General features: G+C 43.5%; 1 protein-coding gene across 1 annotated transcript in view; it reads left to right on the top strand.

Moving 5' to 3' along the window:
• Positions 1-14,668, top strand: part of LARP4B (La ribonucleoprotein 4B) — a 921,178-nt gene that overhangs the window by 158,651 nt on the left and 747,859 nt on the right. The window contains exon 3 of the mRNA XM_053715674.1: positions 14,317-14,446. Coding sequence (XP_053571649.1) covers positions 14,366-14,446 — 81 coding nt within the window. The 5' untranslated portion in view covers positions 14,317-14,365. The remainder of the gene's footprint in view (positions 1-14,316; positions 14,447-14,668) is intronic.

The raw sequence follows: 14,668 nt of genomic DNA, 5'->3' as shown, positions 1-14,668 counted from the left end.
CCGTCAGGAGAATGATAACATATAGTCGGGATGGTTTTGGGAGATCCTGCAGTCCAAGGTGGAAGAGCGCCATATCTCCTGTGAGATTGTCAGTCAGACCTAACCGTTGGAGTAAGTCCGCTACCTGAGTCCAAAAGTGTCCCAGTCTAGGGCATTCCAGTTGGTTCACCTTGTTCAGTAGGTTACTAAGGAAACGAGTCTGGTTGACATTAGGGGAATATAAAGCCACCAGAGTGGCCAGAATGTTGTCCAGACGGCAGACGCATATTATATACCGGCCTGAAGGGTCAGATTCAAGGTAGATAGGTTCATAGGAGAGATGACTGCCAATTAAGACAGTAACTCCCCTGGCCTTTTTATGAAAGGTAGAGGACAAGCGAACCGGGAAATCCCTGGGTTGGAACATGGTGGCCCGAGACTCCATCCAATGGGTCTCCTGAATATATGCTACATCTAAACGCTGGGTTTTCAGGAACTTGAGAAGTAGGCTCCTTTTAGTTGGGGAATTAAGACCCCGGACGTTAAGCGTGCCAATTCTCATTGTAGGGTGTAGAAAAAAAAAAAAAAAAAGGAAAGGGAACGGGTCTAGATAGAGGGAGCTGGGGAAATGGTACACACTGGAATTAAATAGGTTCTTCGGGCTGGGCAGAGGCTACTACACTCTGCCAAATAGAGAGTGCGGAGGATAGTATAGACAATCCCTAACCGCACCAAAAATAGCAGCCCCAGGGAGGGGGGGAGGAGGGAGTGGAGTGGAGTGGAGGAGAAGACAACTCCAAGGCTCCCCTCCACCATCGGTGTATAATGAACATACTCTGAACTTCTCAGATCAAAAGCTGCGGCCAGTTGAGCTAAGGACTAATGAAAAGGAAAGGGCAGGAGGGATAGGAGGAGGAGAAGAGGGGAAGAGGGCAAAAGGGTAGTAGGGAAGATGGGAGGGTAGTGAGTAGACTTATACTATAGTTTAGCTCCCAGGACAAGTAAGGGATGTAAAAGATCCAAAGGCTTCTAAGAGGCAGTGACTAGCATCAGGTGGCACATTTAGGTCATATTAAATAAGTACAAACATTTATATAGACATCTGCAAACAGTAATAAATAACAGTAATGAACACTTTAAACACAGCAGGTAAGGGGTGTACCCAAGATGGGGGGGGGGGGGAGTAAGAGTACCTTGTGGGAAAAGAGAGAAGGGGAGGCAGACAGTAAGGGAGAAGGCGAGGGGAAGAGACCCAAAGATCGGAAGGTCAGGAGGGGAGAGGAGGGGGGAAGAAAGAGGAGGGGAAGAGGAGAGGGGGAAATCAGGTGGAGGAACAGGGTGGGTGAGGAGGCCAGAGGAGTCAGAGGGTGGGAGAGAAAGAGAAAGGTGAGAGTAAGAGAGAAAGAAGGGAGGGGGGAAGGGCGTTCAAAGGAAACATGCCACAAATTAGAGACGCTACCAGACATATGGTATGTGAAGAGGAATGTGTGATGTGACAAATCAAAAGGTATAACATAACATCTATATATTCTCAACACTTTACATTGCACATTAAACAAATTCTCTCTCAGCCCTCCCCGACAGGATAACCCCTCCCCAAGCATAGTCACAACCTGCTAGAACATCACGAGATAGCCATAAAGGAGCAAAAATTTCTAAGACATCTCTCCTTCTATTGCATGATCACAGGAGGGGTAAGAGGTCTGGTCTAGGAACAAGGGTAAAGAGGGGAGAGTAGACAAAGTGAGAGCGAGACGAGGAAGATAGTGAGATAAATAGGGGGAGAGAGGAAGTAAGGCAGAGGAAACAATGCTAGCGAAGAAGCAAGAGGGAGAAAGGCGGAGAGAGAGCCGAGGGTAAAAGAGAGGGGGAGAGGAAGGGGGGAGGTAGAGGCGAAGAGGAGAAGAGTAGGGCAATGGAGAAAGAGGGGGGGCTGATAGGGAAGGGTGGGAGGGGGGTTGAAGTGGGGGGAGAGGTGGGAAGGAGGAGGGGTAGTAGTACAGAGGGAAAGTGGGGGGGAAAAGGAGGGGGAAGGGGGAGAAGGTAGAGTGGGGGAAAGGGAATGGAGAAAGAGGAAATTAGGAGGAGGTGAAGAGAGAGAGGGAGAACAGTAAGGAAGATAGTAGAGATGGGAAAATAAAGGCAATAAGTATTCATTAGTAACACCTCTATGTTAGAAATAACTCAGAATCCTAGATAGGGCATTAAACAGAACTAACAGTATTCAATTTACTTATAAGAACCCTAAACAATTAACATTAAACAGGAGGGTCATTCTTTGGTACGTTACCAGATCCCTGGCAACATCAAGACACTGGAAACAGTCTCAGTCCTCATAGAGAGCTAGCCGATGAGAGGTAGTCTACATCCCGACCCTCTGAAGGCATGTAAACAGAGCTAGCAGTATTCAATTTACTATAAAAACATTAAACAATTAACATTAAACAGGAGGATCATTCTTTGATACGTTACCAGATCCCTGGCAACAACAAGGCACTTGAAACAGTCTCAGTCCTCATAGATAGCTGGTCGATGAGAGGTAGCCTACATACGACCTTCTGAAGGCATAAGTAGGTAATAGATAGTCCTCTGCAGATGATGAAGGAAATTGGGTCACCGAACTGGATCTTGCCGAACTTCATCTTGCCGAACTGGATCTTGTCTGCCTGGGTTCCAGGCCTGAGCCCCCGCTCTCAGCGGGGGGGCCCGCTCTCTGGGGGCGGGGAGGGTCGCCATCCACATTACCAGCAGGTAAATTCCAAGCTCTCAGCAGGTCCTGAGCCTGCAGTGGAGTAAGGGCAGTGTGTTGAACGCCATCTTTAGTGATGATCAGCTTAGTAGGGAATCCCCATCTGTATCAAATTTGGTGTGATCTCAGAACTCTGGTGGTTTCGTTGAAACTTCTTCTTTGTTGGAGTGTGAAGGAGGACAGATCTGGGTACAATGCAATGTCCTTTAATTTTTCTGGGAGTTGGGGTTGTCTCAGAGTTACTTTTAAAAGTCTGTCCTTAAAGGAATAGTAATGCAGTCTGTCTATGGTGTCTCTGGGTTTATCCATAGGGAGGTTCTGCGGCCTAGCAGCCCTAAGAATTCTATCAATTCTCACATCATGTTCCCCTGAAGGACCCATAATAGCTCTGAATAATGCTTGGGCATATTTTTCTAATTCCTGAGGGCCCACAGACTCCGGGATTCCTCGTATTCTAATATTATTCCGTCTGGAACGGTCCTCTAGGTCTGCTAATTTCGCTTCTAGAGAGTACACCTGATCTGCAAGATTTTGAGTATAGCTAACCCAGTACGTATGGTCCACTAGTAGGTCTTCCTGTTTGCGTTCTATAATATCTGTTCTCTCATTAACTGTGACAATGTCCTTCCTTAGGTCATCAAAAGACCTCTCTAGCTTGTCGAATCGTTTCGCAAAGGACTGGGTCTGTTGATCCAATAGCAATTTTATAGAGTCGATGGTGATCACTTCGGACTGCTTGCGGGGAGGGTGGTGAGCTCCTCACACTAGCCCTTCCCTCTGATAGAGGAGGGGGAGATAGATCTTTCATCATCCGAAATGTCCAGTAATTGGTCTCTGATGGGTTGGAAATAGTCCCGGACTGTATGTTTTGAAGGATGAGGTCCCTTCGACTTCCTTTTGGCCTGCTGTGACATTGTAGAGCAGGAGCTTTAGCTGCAAATGAGTGGTACATTAAAGGCTATTTAGAGAGAGGGTCTCAGTTGGGAAGTCCTGGCAGGCACAGCTGATTCGCACCAGTGGGGAGGGGTGCCGCAGGACTTAGCAGTTCATGGCCAGGTTAATTATGCCAGGTAATTAGGAAAAGTCCCTAGCACAAGGTTGTTTCAGCAGTTGGCTACAGGACAATCAGGCAGAGGGGCAGGGGTCAAATGGCTCTTGAAGGCAGTGTTCCTTGTTAGGGCGTGTCTCTCCTCAGGGAAACTGCCACCACTGGGCTCAGCCGGGAAAGGGAAATAGGTTATGACCCGCTCTGGGATGCAGAGCGGGAAAGGAGGAGGAGAGACACTGTGGATCTGCACCTCCCTGCAGAGCTGATATAACCAGAAGTCTTGGCTTTCAGATGTCTTGGCTTTCAGATTAGGTCAGGTCAGGGGTGGCTGGAGTGGTGTGGAGTGTAGCTGCAGATTCCCTGTACCCACAAGCTTTTTAATAGTTAAGGCTGTGCACTAAACAAAGTGGGGGTGTTAGACAATTTGACACATCAGGCCCATGTAACCACCAGTTTCCATGAAATACTAGATGTGATCAAGCAAATAGGGACCACCGGGCCCAGGTCTGTCACACTGTAGGCAATATCTTTCAAAAATCTTATAAGTGTCCTAAGGTGCACTGACAGGAAGGTGTTAGCTAGGGCACCTGCAGCTAATGAGCACAGTTCTTTTGAGCACAGTTCTTTTGAGCACAGTTCTTTTGAGCACAGTTCTTTTGAGCACAGTTCTTTTGAGCACAGTTCTTTTGAGCACAGTTCTTTTGAGCACAGTTCTTTTGAGCACAGTTCTTTTGAGCACAGTTCTTTTGAGCACAGTTCTTTTGAGCACAGTTCTTTTGAGCACAGTTCTTTTGAGCACAGTTCTTTTGAGCACAGTTCTTTTGAGCACAGTTCTTTTGAGCACAGTTCTTTTGAGCACAGTTCTTTTGAGCACAGTTCTTTTGAGCACAGTTCTTTTGAGCACAGTTCTTTTGAGCACAGTTCTTTTGAGCACAGTTCTTTTGAGCACAGTTCTTTTGAGCACAGTTCTTTTGAGCACAGTTCTTTTGAGCACAGTTCTTTTTTATATCTGCTATACAATAGGCCCCTAATCAGTAAGGCCAAACTGGCGCAGGCGGGCCTCAAGGGTTAATCGCACTCTTAACTGGAGCTAGCCACGCTCCTATTCCCCAGGGGAAGTAAAGATCTTGTGTGCCTCACCCCAGCAAACAGTAAAGTGGTCACGTGGGAGCGTGTGTGCTCTGGAGCGGAGCCCCGGCCCTCCGGAGCACAGTGACCTGTGAGCGATGCAGCCGGATCCTCCTGCCACCCCCAGATGAATGTAATCACTTAGTTGCCAGGAGCGCAACAAGGTCCCCTGTACCTGAGGCTGGGATGTCAGGTCGTCAACAAAGTAGCCGGTGTCCAAGCGGTCGCTTCTATGTCGCGGCCTGATGACATCACAGCTTAATGGCGCTCTTTCGTGCCTTTTCGCCGCCGAGTCCGCTTCTCACCCCAAGACCTGCGGCTATGATCTTTTCCAGGTAGGAGTCCGGGGAGGTGCCTCCAGGCACCCGGTGCCCACTGCGGCTCTGTGTAGCGTAGGTCCGGCTTCTAAAGGCCGCTTCAAAGTTGCTTATGTTCCTGTGCCTCAAGATATATACTGCGGTCTGAGTAGTTGTTAGGAAGGGTCCCAACTCAAAGTAGCAAGCTGGTTATCACCTTGCTGTGCAGTAGACAATCAGCAAAAAAAAGGGAAAAAGGAAAAAAAAAAAAAAAAAGAAATGGACTGCTTTATGCCTTATTTACTAGATATTCTTCAGGAGCTCTGTGTAAACACGTCTACTTGGTTCTCAGGCTAGCTCCGCCCCCCGCAAACAGCATATTTTGACTTATAAAAGTTTGGCATTAGATGATTCTCAGACAGAAGGAAATCAGGTTTTGCCATCTAGTTCTCCCCAAGTGTCACAACCAGTAATGCCCGCTCAAGCGACGCCAAGTACTTCTAGTGCGTCTAATTCTTTCACCTTGAAAGATATGGCTTCAGTTATGAATACTACCCTCACAGAGGTTTTTATCTAAGCTACCTGGGTTGCAAGGGAAGCGCAGTAGCTCTGGGTTAAGAACAAATGCTGAGCCTTCTGACGCTTTAGTAGCCGTATCCGATATTCCCTCACAATGTTCTGAAGTAGGGATGAGGGATTTGCTGTCTGAAGGAGAGATTTCTGATTCAGGAAAGATGTTTTCTCAGACAGATTCAGATATGACGGCATTTAAATTTAAGCTAGAGCACCTCCGCTTATTGCTCAGGGAGGTTTTAGCTACTCTGGATGATTGTGACACTATTGTAGTTCCAGAGAAATTGTGTAAAATGGACAAATATTTAGAGGTTCCGGGTTTACACTGATGTGTTTCCGGTCCCTAAGAGGATTTCGGACATTGTTACTAAGGAGTGGGATAAAGTATGAATTCCGTTCTCTCCCCCTCCTGTTTTTAAGAAAATGTTTCCCATTTCTGACACCATAAAGGACTCATGGCAGACGGTCCCTAAGGTGGAGGGAGCTATTTCTACCCTGGCTAAGCGTACAACTATACCTATTGAAGACAGTTGTGCTTTCATTGATCCTATGGATAAAAAAATTAGAGGGTCTCCTAAAGAAATTTTTTGTAAATCAAGGTTTTCTTCTTCAACCTATAGCATGCATTGTTCCTGTAACCACTGCAGCTGCCTTTTGGTTTGAGGCTCTAGAAGAGGCTCTTCAGATGGATACCCCACTAGATGATATTTTGGAATTAAGACTCTTAAGTTTGCTAATTCTTTTATTACAGACGCCGCTTTTCATCTTGCTAAGTTAGCGGCTAAGAATTCAGGTTTTGCCATTTTAGCTCGTAGAGCGTTATGGCTTAAGTCCTGGTCAGCTGATGTGTCATCTAAATCTAAGCTTTTGTCCATCCCTTTCAAAGGTAAGACCCTATTAGGGCCTGCATTGAAAGAGATCATTTCAGACATTACTGGAGGGAAGGGTCATACCCTCCCTCAGGATATGTCAAATAAGACAAGGACCAAACAAAATCGTTCCTTTCGAAACTTCAAGAGTGGTCCCTCTACCTCTTCCCCTGCTGCAAAGCAAGAGGGGAACTTTGCTCAATCTAAGCCTACCTGGAGACCTAATCAGGCTTGGAACAAGGCTAAAAAGGCCAAAAAGCCTGCTGCTGCCACTAAGTCAGCATGAAGGGGTAGCCCCTGATCCGGGACCGTATCTAGTAGGGGGCACTCTCTCTCTCTCTCTCTCTTTCTCTCTTTCTCTCTTTCTCTCTTTCTCTCTTTCTCTCTTTCTCTCTTTCTCTCTTTCTCTCTTTCTCTCTTTCTCTCTTTCTCTCTTTCTCTCTTTCTCTCTCCTCAGGCCTGGGCAAGAGACGTTCAGGATTCCTGGGCAGTAGAAATTGTAACCCAGGGATACCTTCTAGATTTCATGGATTCCCCTCCAAGGGGGAGGTTCCATCTTTCTCAATTGTCTGTAAACCCGACAAAAAAAGAGGCGTTCTTACGCTGTGTAGAAGACCTTTTTACCATGGGAGTGATCTGCCCAGGGGCAGGGGTTCTACTCAAATCTGTTTATAGTTCCCAAAAAGGAAGGAACCTTCAGACCAATTCTGGATCTCAAGATCCTAAACCAATTCCTAAGAGTTCCATCTTTCAAGATGGAGACCATTCGGACTATCTTACTATTGATCCAGGAGGGTCAATATATGACCACCGTGGACTTAAAGGATGTGTATCTGCACATTTCAATCCACAAAGATCACCAGTTCCTCAGGTTCGCCTTTCTGGACAAGCATTATCAGTTTGTGGCTCTTCCTTTTGGGTTGGCCACGGCGCCGCAAATCTTCACGATGGTGCTAGGGTTCCTTCTGGCGGTTCTAAGGCCACGGGGCATAGCAGGTGGCGCTTTATCTAGACAACATTCTAATTCAAGCATTGTCCTTCCAACTAGCCAAGTCTCACACAGGCTTAGTGTTGGCCTTTCTAAGGTCTCACGGGTGGAAAGTGAACGTAAAAAAAGAGTTCTTTCCCCCCTCACAAGAATTTCTTTTCTAGGGACTCTGATAGACTCGGTGGACATGAAAATATTTCTGACGGAGGTCAGGAAATCAAAGATTTTATCCACCTGCCGAGCTCTTCATTCCATTCCTCGGCCGTCAGTGGCTCAGTGTATGGAGGCAATGGACATAGTTCTGTTTGCTCGCTTGCATCTCAGACCACTGCAACTATGCATGCTCAATCAGTGGAATGGGGATTATGTGGATTTATCTCCTCAGATAAATCTGGATCAAGAGACCAGAGACTCTTCTTTGGTGGTTGTCACAGGATCATCTGTCCCAGGGGATGTGTTTCCGCAGGCCAGAATGGGTTATAGTGACGACAGACGACAGTCTTCTGGGCTGGGGTACAGTCTGGAATTCCCTGAAATTTCAGGGTTTGTGGACTCGGGAGGAGGCTCTCCTACAGATAAATATTCTGGAATTAAGAGTGATATTCAATGCTCTCCAGGCATGGCCTCAGCTGGATTCGGCCAGATTCATCAGGTTTCAGTCGGACAACATCACGACTGTGGCTTATATCAATCATCAGGGCGGAACAAAGAGTTCCTTAGCGATGATAGAGGTCTCAAGGATAATCCAATGGGCAGAGGCTCACTCTTGCCATCTGTCAGTGATCTATATCCCAGGTTTAGAGAACTGGGAGGCAGATTTTCTAAGTCGTCAGACTTTTCATCCGGGGGAGTGGGAACTCCATCCGGAGGTGTTTGCTCAGCTGGTTCGGCTATGGGGCACACCAGAGTTGGATCTGATGGCGTCTCGTCAGAACGCCAAACTTCCTCGTTACGGCTCCAGGTCAAGGGATCCTCAGGCTGTACTGATAGATGCTCTAGCAGTACCCTGGTCATTCAACCTGGCTTATGTGTTTCCACCTTTCCCTCTCCTTCCACGTCTGATTGCCAGAATCAAACAGGAGAGAGCATCTGTGATTTTGATAGCGCCTGCGTGGCCACGCAGGACTTGGTATGCAGACCTGGTGGACATGTCATCCCTTCCACCATAGTCTCTGCCATTGAGACAGGACCTTCTAATTCAAGGTCCATTCAAGCATCCAAATCTCATTTCTTTGCAACTGACTGCTTGGAGATTGAACGCTTGATTCTATCAAAGCGGGGTTTCTCTGAGTCAGTCATAAATACCTTGATTCAAGCTCGAAAGCCTGTTACCAGGAAAATTTGTCATAAAATATGGCATAATCTCCCAATCTGATCTTGCATCAGAAGTTTCTGCTGGAACATTGCTGCCTGACATCGGTTCTACCAAAGCTAAGTGCATTTGTTGTAAAATTGTAGAAATTATTCCACTGAATGTCATTTGTAATATTTGTCATGATAAACTTTTACATGCAGATAGTGTTTCCATCGGTAATAGTACATTGCCAGTTGCAGTTCCTTCAACTTCTAATGTGCATGATATACCTGTAAATTTTAAAGAATTTGTTTCTGATTCTATTATGAAGGCTTTGTCTGCATTTCCACCTTCTAATAAACGTAAAAGGTCTTTTAAAACTTCTCATTTAGCTGATGAAATTTTAAATGACCAACAACATAATAATTTATCCTCTTCTGATGAGGATCTATCTGATTCAGAAGATCCTTCCTCAGACATTGACACTGACAAATGTACTTATTTATTTAAAATAGAGTATACGTGTTCTTTATTAAAAGAAGTGCTAATTTCTTTGGATATTGAGGTAACCAGTCCTATTGACGTACAGTCTAATAAAAGTTTACTTTCTGTTTTTAAACCTCCTGTGGTTTCTCCAGGGGGTTTTCCCATTCCTGAGGCTATTTCTGATATGATTTCTAGGGAATGGAATAAGCCAGGTACTACTTTTATTCCTTCTTCAAGGTTTACCAGCAAAATCTATAGAGTTTTGGGAAAAAATCCCCAAAGTTGATGGGGCTATTTCTACTCTTGCTAAACGTACCACTATTCCTATGGAAGATAGCACTTCCTTTAAGGATCCTTTAGATAGGAAGCTTGAATCGTATTTAAGGAAGGCCTATTTATATTCAGGTCATCTTCTCAGACCTGCTATTTCTTTGGCTGATGTTGCGGGTGCATCAACTTTCTGGTTGGAAAATTTAGCGCAACATGAATTGGATTCTGACATATCTAGCGTTATTCGCTTACTGCAACATGCTAATCATTTTATTTGTGATGCCATTTTTGATATCAAAATTGATGTTAGATACATGTCTTTAGCTATATTAGCTAGAAGAGCTTTGTGGCTTAAGTCTTGGAATGCTGATATGACATCTAAATCTAGATTACTATCTCTTTCTTTCCAAGGTAATAATTTATTTGGTTCTCAGTTGGATTCTATTATTTCAACTATCACTGGGGGAAAAGGAGTTTTTTTTTGCCTCAGGATAGAAAACCTAAGGGTAAATCTAGGGCTTCTAACCGTTTTCATTCCTTTCTTCAGAATAAGGAACAAAAACTCAATCCTCCCCCCAAGGAATCTGCTTCCAATTGGAAGCCTTCCTCAAATTGGAATAAATCCAAGCCATTTAGGAAACCAAAGTCAGCCCCTAAGTCCGCATGAAGGTGCGGCCCTCATTCCAGCTCAGCTGGTAGGGGGCAGATTAAGGTTTTTCAAGGATTTTTGGATAAAATCTGTCCAAAATCATTGGATTCAGAGCATTGTCTCTCAAGGGTATCGAATAGGATTCAAAGTAAGACCTCCTGTGAGAAGATTTTTTTCTCTCACGCATCCCTGTAAATCCAGTAAAAGCTCAGGCTTTTCTGAAGTGTGTTTCAGACCTAGAGTCTTCAGGGGTAATCATGCCATTTCCTCCTCAGGAACAAGGTTTGGGGTTTTATTCAAACCTATTCATTGTACCAAAGAAAGAAAATTTATTCAGACCAGTTCTGGATCTAAAAATTTTGAATAGTTATGTAAGAGTACCAACTTTAAAGATGGTGACTATATGGAGTATTCTGCCTTTGTTCAGCAAGGACATTATATGTCCACAATAGACTTGCAGGATGCATACCTTCATATTCCGATTCATCCAGAACACTATCAGTTTCTGAGATTCTCTTTTCTAGACAGGCATTACCAATTTGTTGCTCTTCCATTTGGCCTAGCAACAGCTCCAAGAATCTTTTCAAAGGTTCTGGGTGCCCTACTATCTGTAATCAGAGAACAGGGTATTGTGGTGTTTCCTTATTTGGACGATATCTTGGTACTAGCTCAGTCTTTATGTACTGCAGAATCTCACACGAGTCAACTAGTGTTGTTTCTTCGGAAACATGGTTGGAGGATCAATTTACCAAAAAGTTTCTTGATTCCTCAGACAAGGGTCACCTTTTTAGGCTTCCAGATAGATTCAGTGTCCATGACTCTGTCTCTAACAGACAAGAGACGTTTAAAATTGGTCGCAGCATGCCGGCACCTTCAGTCTGTCATTCCCTTCAGTGGCTATGTGCATGGAAGCTTTAGGTCTCATGACTGCAGCATCAGACGCGATCCCCTTTGCTCGTTTTCACATGAGACCTCTACAGCTTTGTATGCTGAATCATTGGTGCAGGGATTATACAAAGATATCACAATTAATATCCTTGAATCCCAATGTACGACACTCTCTGACATGGTGGATAGATCACCATCGTTTGGTTCAAGGGGCTTCTTTTGTTCGGCCAACCTGGACTGTGATCACAACAGATGCGAGTCTTTCAGTTTGGGGAGCTGTTTGGGGATCTCTGACAGCACAAGGGGTTTGGAAATCTCAAGAGGCGAGATTACCAATAAATATTTTAGAACTCCGTGCAATTCTCATGGCTCTTCAGTTCTGGCCTCTGCTAAAGAGAGAACCGTTCATTTGTTTTCAGACAGACAATATCACAACTGTGGCATATGTCAATCATCAGGGTGGGACTCACAGTCCCCAAGCTATGAAAGAAGTATCTCGGATACTTGCTTGGGCGGAATCCAGCTCCTGTCTAATCTCTGCGGTGCATATCCCAGGTGTAGACAATTGGGAGGCGGATTATCTCAGCCGCCATACTTTACATCCAGGGGAGTGGTCTCTCCATCCAGATGTGTTTTCTCAGATTGTTCAGATGTGGGGTCGTCCAGAGATATCTCATGGCCTCTCATCTATACAAGAAACTTCCCAGATATCTATCCAGGTCCAGGGATGTTCAGGCGGAAGCAGTGGATGCGTTGACACTTCTTTGGTGTTATCATCCTGCTTACATTTTCCCGTCTCTAGTTCTTCTTCCAAGAGTGATCTCCAAAATCATCATGGAACAGTCTTTTGTGTTGCTGGTGGCTCCAGCATGGCCACACAGGTTTTGGTATGCGGATCTGGATCGGATGTCCATTTGCCCGCCTTGGCCACTTTCATTACGGCCGGACCTACTATCTCAAGGTCCGTTTTTCCATCAGGATCTCAAATCATTAAATTTGAAGGTATGGAAATTGAACGCTTAGTTCTAAGTCATAGAGGTTTCTCTGACTCAGTGATTAATACTATGTTGCAAGCTTGTAAATCTGTTTCTAGAAAGATTTATTATAGAGTTTAGAAGACTTCCATTTCATGGTGTTCTTCTCATAAATTCTCTTGGCATTCTTTTAGAATTCCTAGAATTTTACAGTTTCTTCAGGATGGTTTGGATAAGGGTTTGTCTACAAGTTCATTGAAAGAACAAATCTCTGCTCTTTCTGTTTTATTTCACAGAAAGATTGCTATACTTCCTGATATTCACTGTTTTGTACAGGCTTTAATTTCGTATTAAGCCTGTCATTCAGTCAATTAATCCTCCTTGGAGTCTTAATTTGGTTGTGAAGGATTTACAGGCTCCTCCATTTGAACCTATGCATTCTTTGGACATTAAACTACTTTCTTGGAAAGTGTTGTTTCTTTTGGCCATCTCTTCTGCTAGAAGAGTTTCTGAGTTATTTGCTCTTTCTTGTGAGTCTCGTTTTCTGATTTTTCATCAGGATAAAGCAGTTTTGCGGACTTCTTTTCAATTTTTACCTAAAGTTGTGAATTCTAACAACATTAGTAGACAAATTGTTGTTCCTTCCTTATGTCCTAATCCTAAGAATTCTTTGGAGGGATCCTTACATTCTTTGGATGGGGTAAGAGCTTTGAAATATTATGTGGAAGCTACTAAAAATTTCAGGAAGACTTCTAGTCTATTTGTTATATTTTCTGGTCCTAGGAAAGGTCAGAAGGCTTCTGCTATTTCCTTGGCTTCTTGGTTTAAACTTTTGTTTCTTCAAGCTTATTTGGAGTCGGGTCAGGCCCCGCCTCAGAGTATTACAGCTCATTCTACTATATCAGTTTCCACTCCTTTGGCTTTTAAGAATGAAGCTTCAGTTGATCAGATTTGCAAAGCGGCAACTTGGTCCTCTTTGCATACATTTACTAAATTCTACCGTTTTGATGTATTTGCTTCTTCGGAAGCAGTTTTTGGTAGAAAAGTTCTTCAGGCAGCTGTTTCAGATTGATTCTTCTGCTTTTGATTTAATTTTTTTCTTTCAAAATGAAAATAAACTTTTTTTTTTGGGTTGTGGATTAATTTTTTCAGCGGAATATGGCTGTTTTTATTTTTATTCCCTCCCTCTCTAGTGACTCTTGAGTGGAAGATCCACATCTTGGGTATTGATATCCCATATGTCACTAGCTCATGGATCTTGCCAATTACATGAAAGAAAACATAATTTATGTAAGAACTTACCTGATAAATTCATTTCTTTCATATTGACAAGAGTCCATGAGGCCCACCCTTTTTATGGTGGTTATGATTTTTTTGTATAAAGCACAATTATTTCCAAATTTCCTTTCTTGATGCTTTCTACTCCTTTCTTTATCACCCCACTGCTTGGCTATTCGTTAAACTGAATTGTGGGTGTGGTGAGGGGTGTATTTATAGGCATTTTGAGATTTGGAAAACACTGCCTCTCCTGGTAGGATTGTATATCCCATATGTCACTAGCTCATGGACTCTTGCCAATATGAAAGAAATGAATTTATCAGGTAAGTTCTTGCATAAATTATGCTTTATCCAATCAGTGCTCACTCCTAGGTCACTTTACGTGCATGAGCTTAATGTTATCTATAAGAAACACATGAACTAATGCCCTCTAGTGGTCAAAATGCATTCAGATTAGAGGCAGTCTTCAAAGTCTAGGAAATAAGCATATGAACCTCCTAGGTTTAGCTTTCAACTAAGAATACCAAGAGAACAAAGCAAAATTGGTGATAACAGTAAATTTGGAAGTTGTTTAAAATGACATGCCCTATTTAAATCATGAGGTTTTTTTTTTGGACTTGATTATCCCTTTAAGAAAATAAAAATGGGTTTAGTATCCCTTTTAAGTAACAAATATCCATATGCTAAAATCCTAGAAAATATGTTGCTTGTTTTTTTTTTCTTTCTGGATCCTAGATATAATCACTGTTGTAAGAAAATGCAGAAGTCTTACAGATCTTGTAGAGTTGTCAAAGTGACACTAACTTGATATGATATCCGTTTTAAACATTTTGTTTTCTTGTTTTAGCTTTTAGGAGTGACTCGTTCTTTCTGAAGAGCCAAGAAGCAGACGGCTCATGACTTCAGATCAGGACACTAAAGTTGTGGCTGAACCGCAGGTGCAGCAAGTTCAAGAAGCTAAAGACAGTTCTCATTTCGTAAGTATTTGTTTTGTAACCCCAGCATGTCTGAGAAATATTAATTTGGCCAACATACTGCAGCACAGTTGTTCACAGTAAGCTTCACAAAATTTATACTGAATAACATGTTGGGGGTGCCACTGCACTAGTGAAAGATAACATAACTAATGTTCAGAAAAAGCGTTTTAAGAGTTGCACCAATTTTGATCAATTAGTGCACAATTTATTGAAATTTGAAGG

This window comes from Bombina bombina, chromosome 5, assembly GCF_027579735.1.
Source record: "Bombina bombina isolate aBomBom1 chromosome 5, aBomBom1.pri, whole genome shotgun sequence".
NCBI classification, from domain to species: Eukaryota; Metazoa; Chordata; class Amphibia; order Anura; family Bombinatoridae; genus Bombina; species Bombina bombina.
This window is presented reverse-complemented; position numbering and strand designations above follow the sequence as displayed.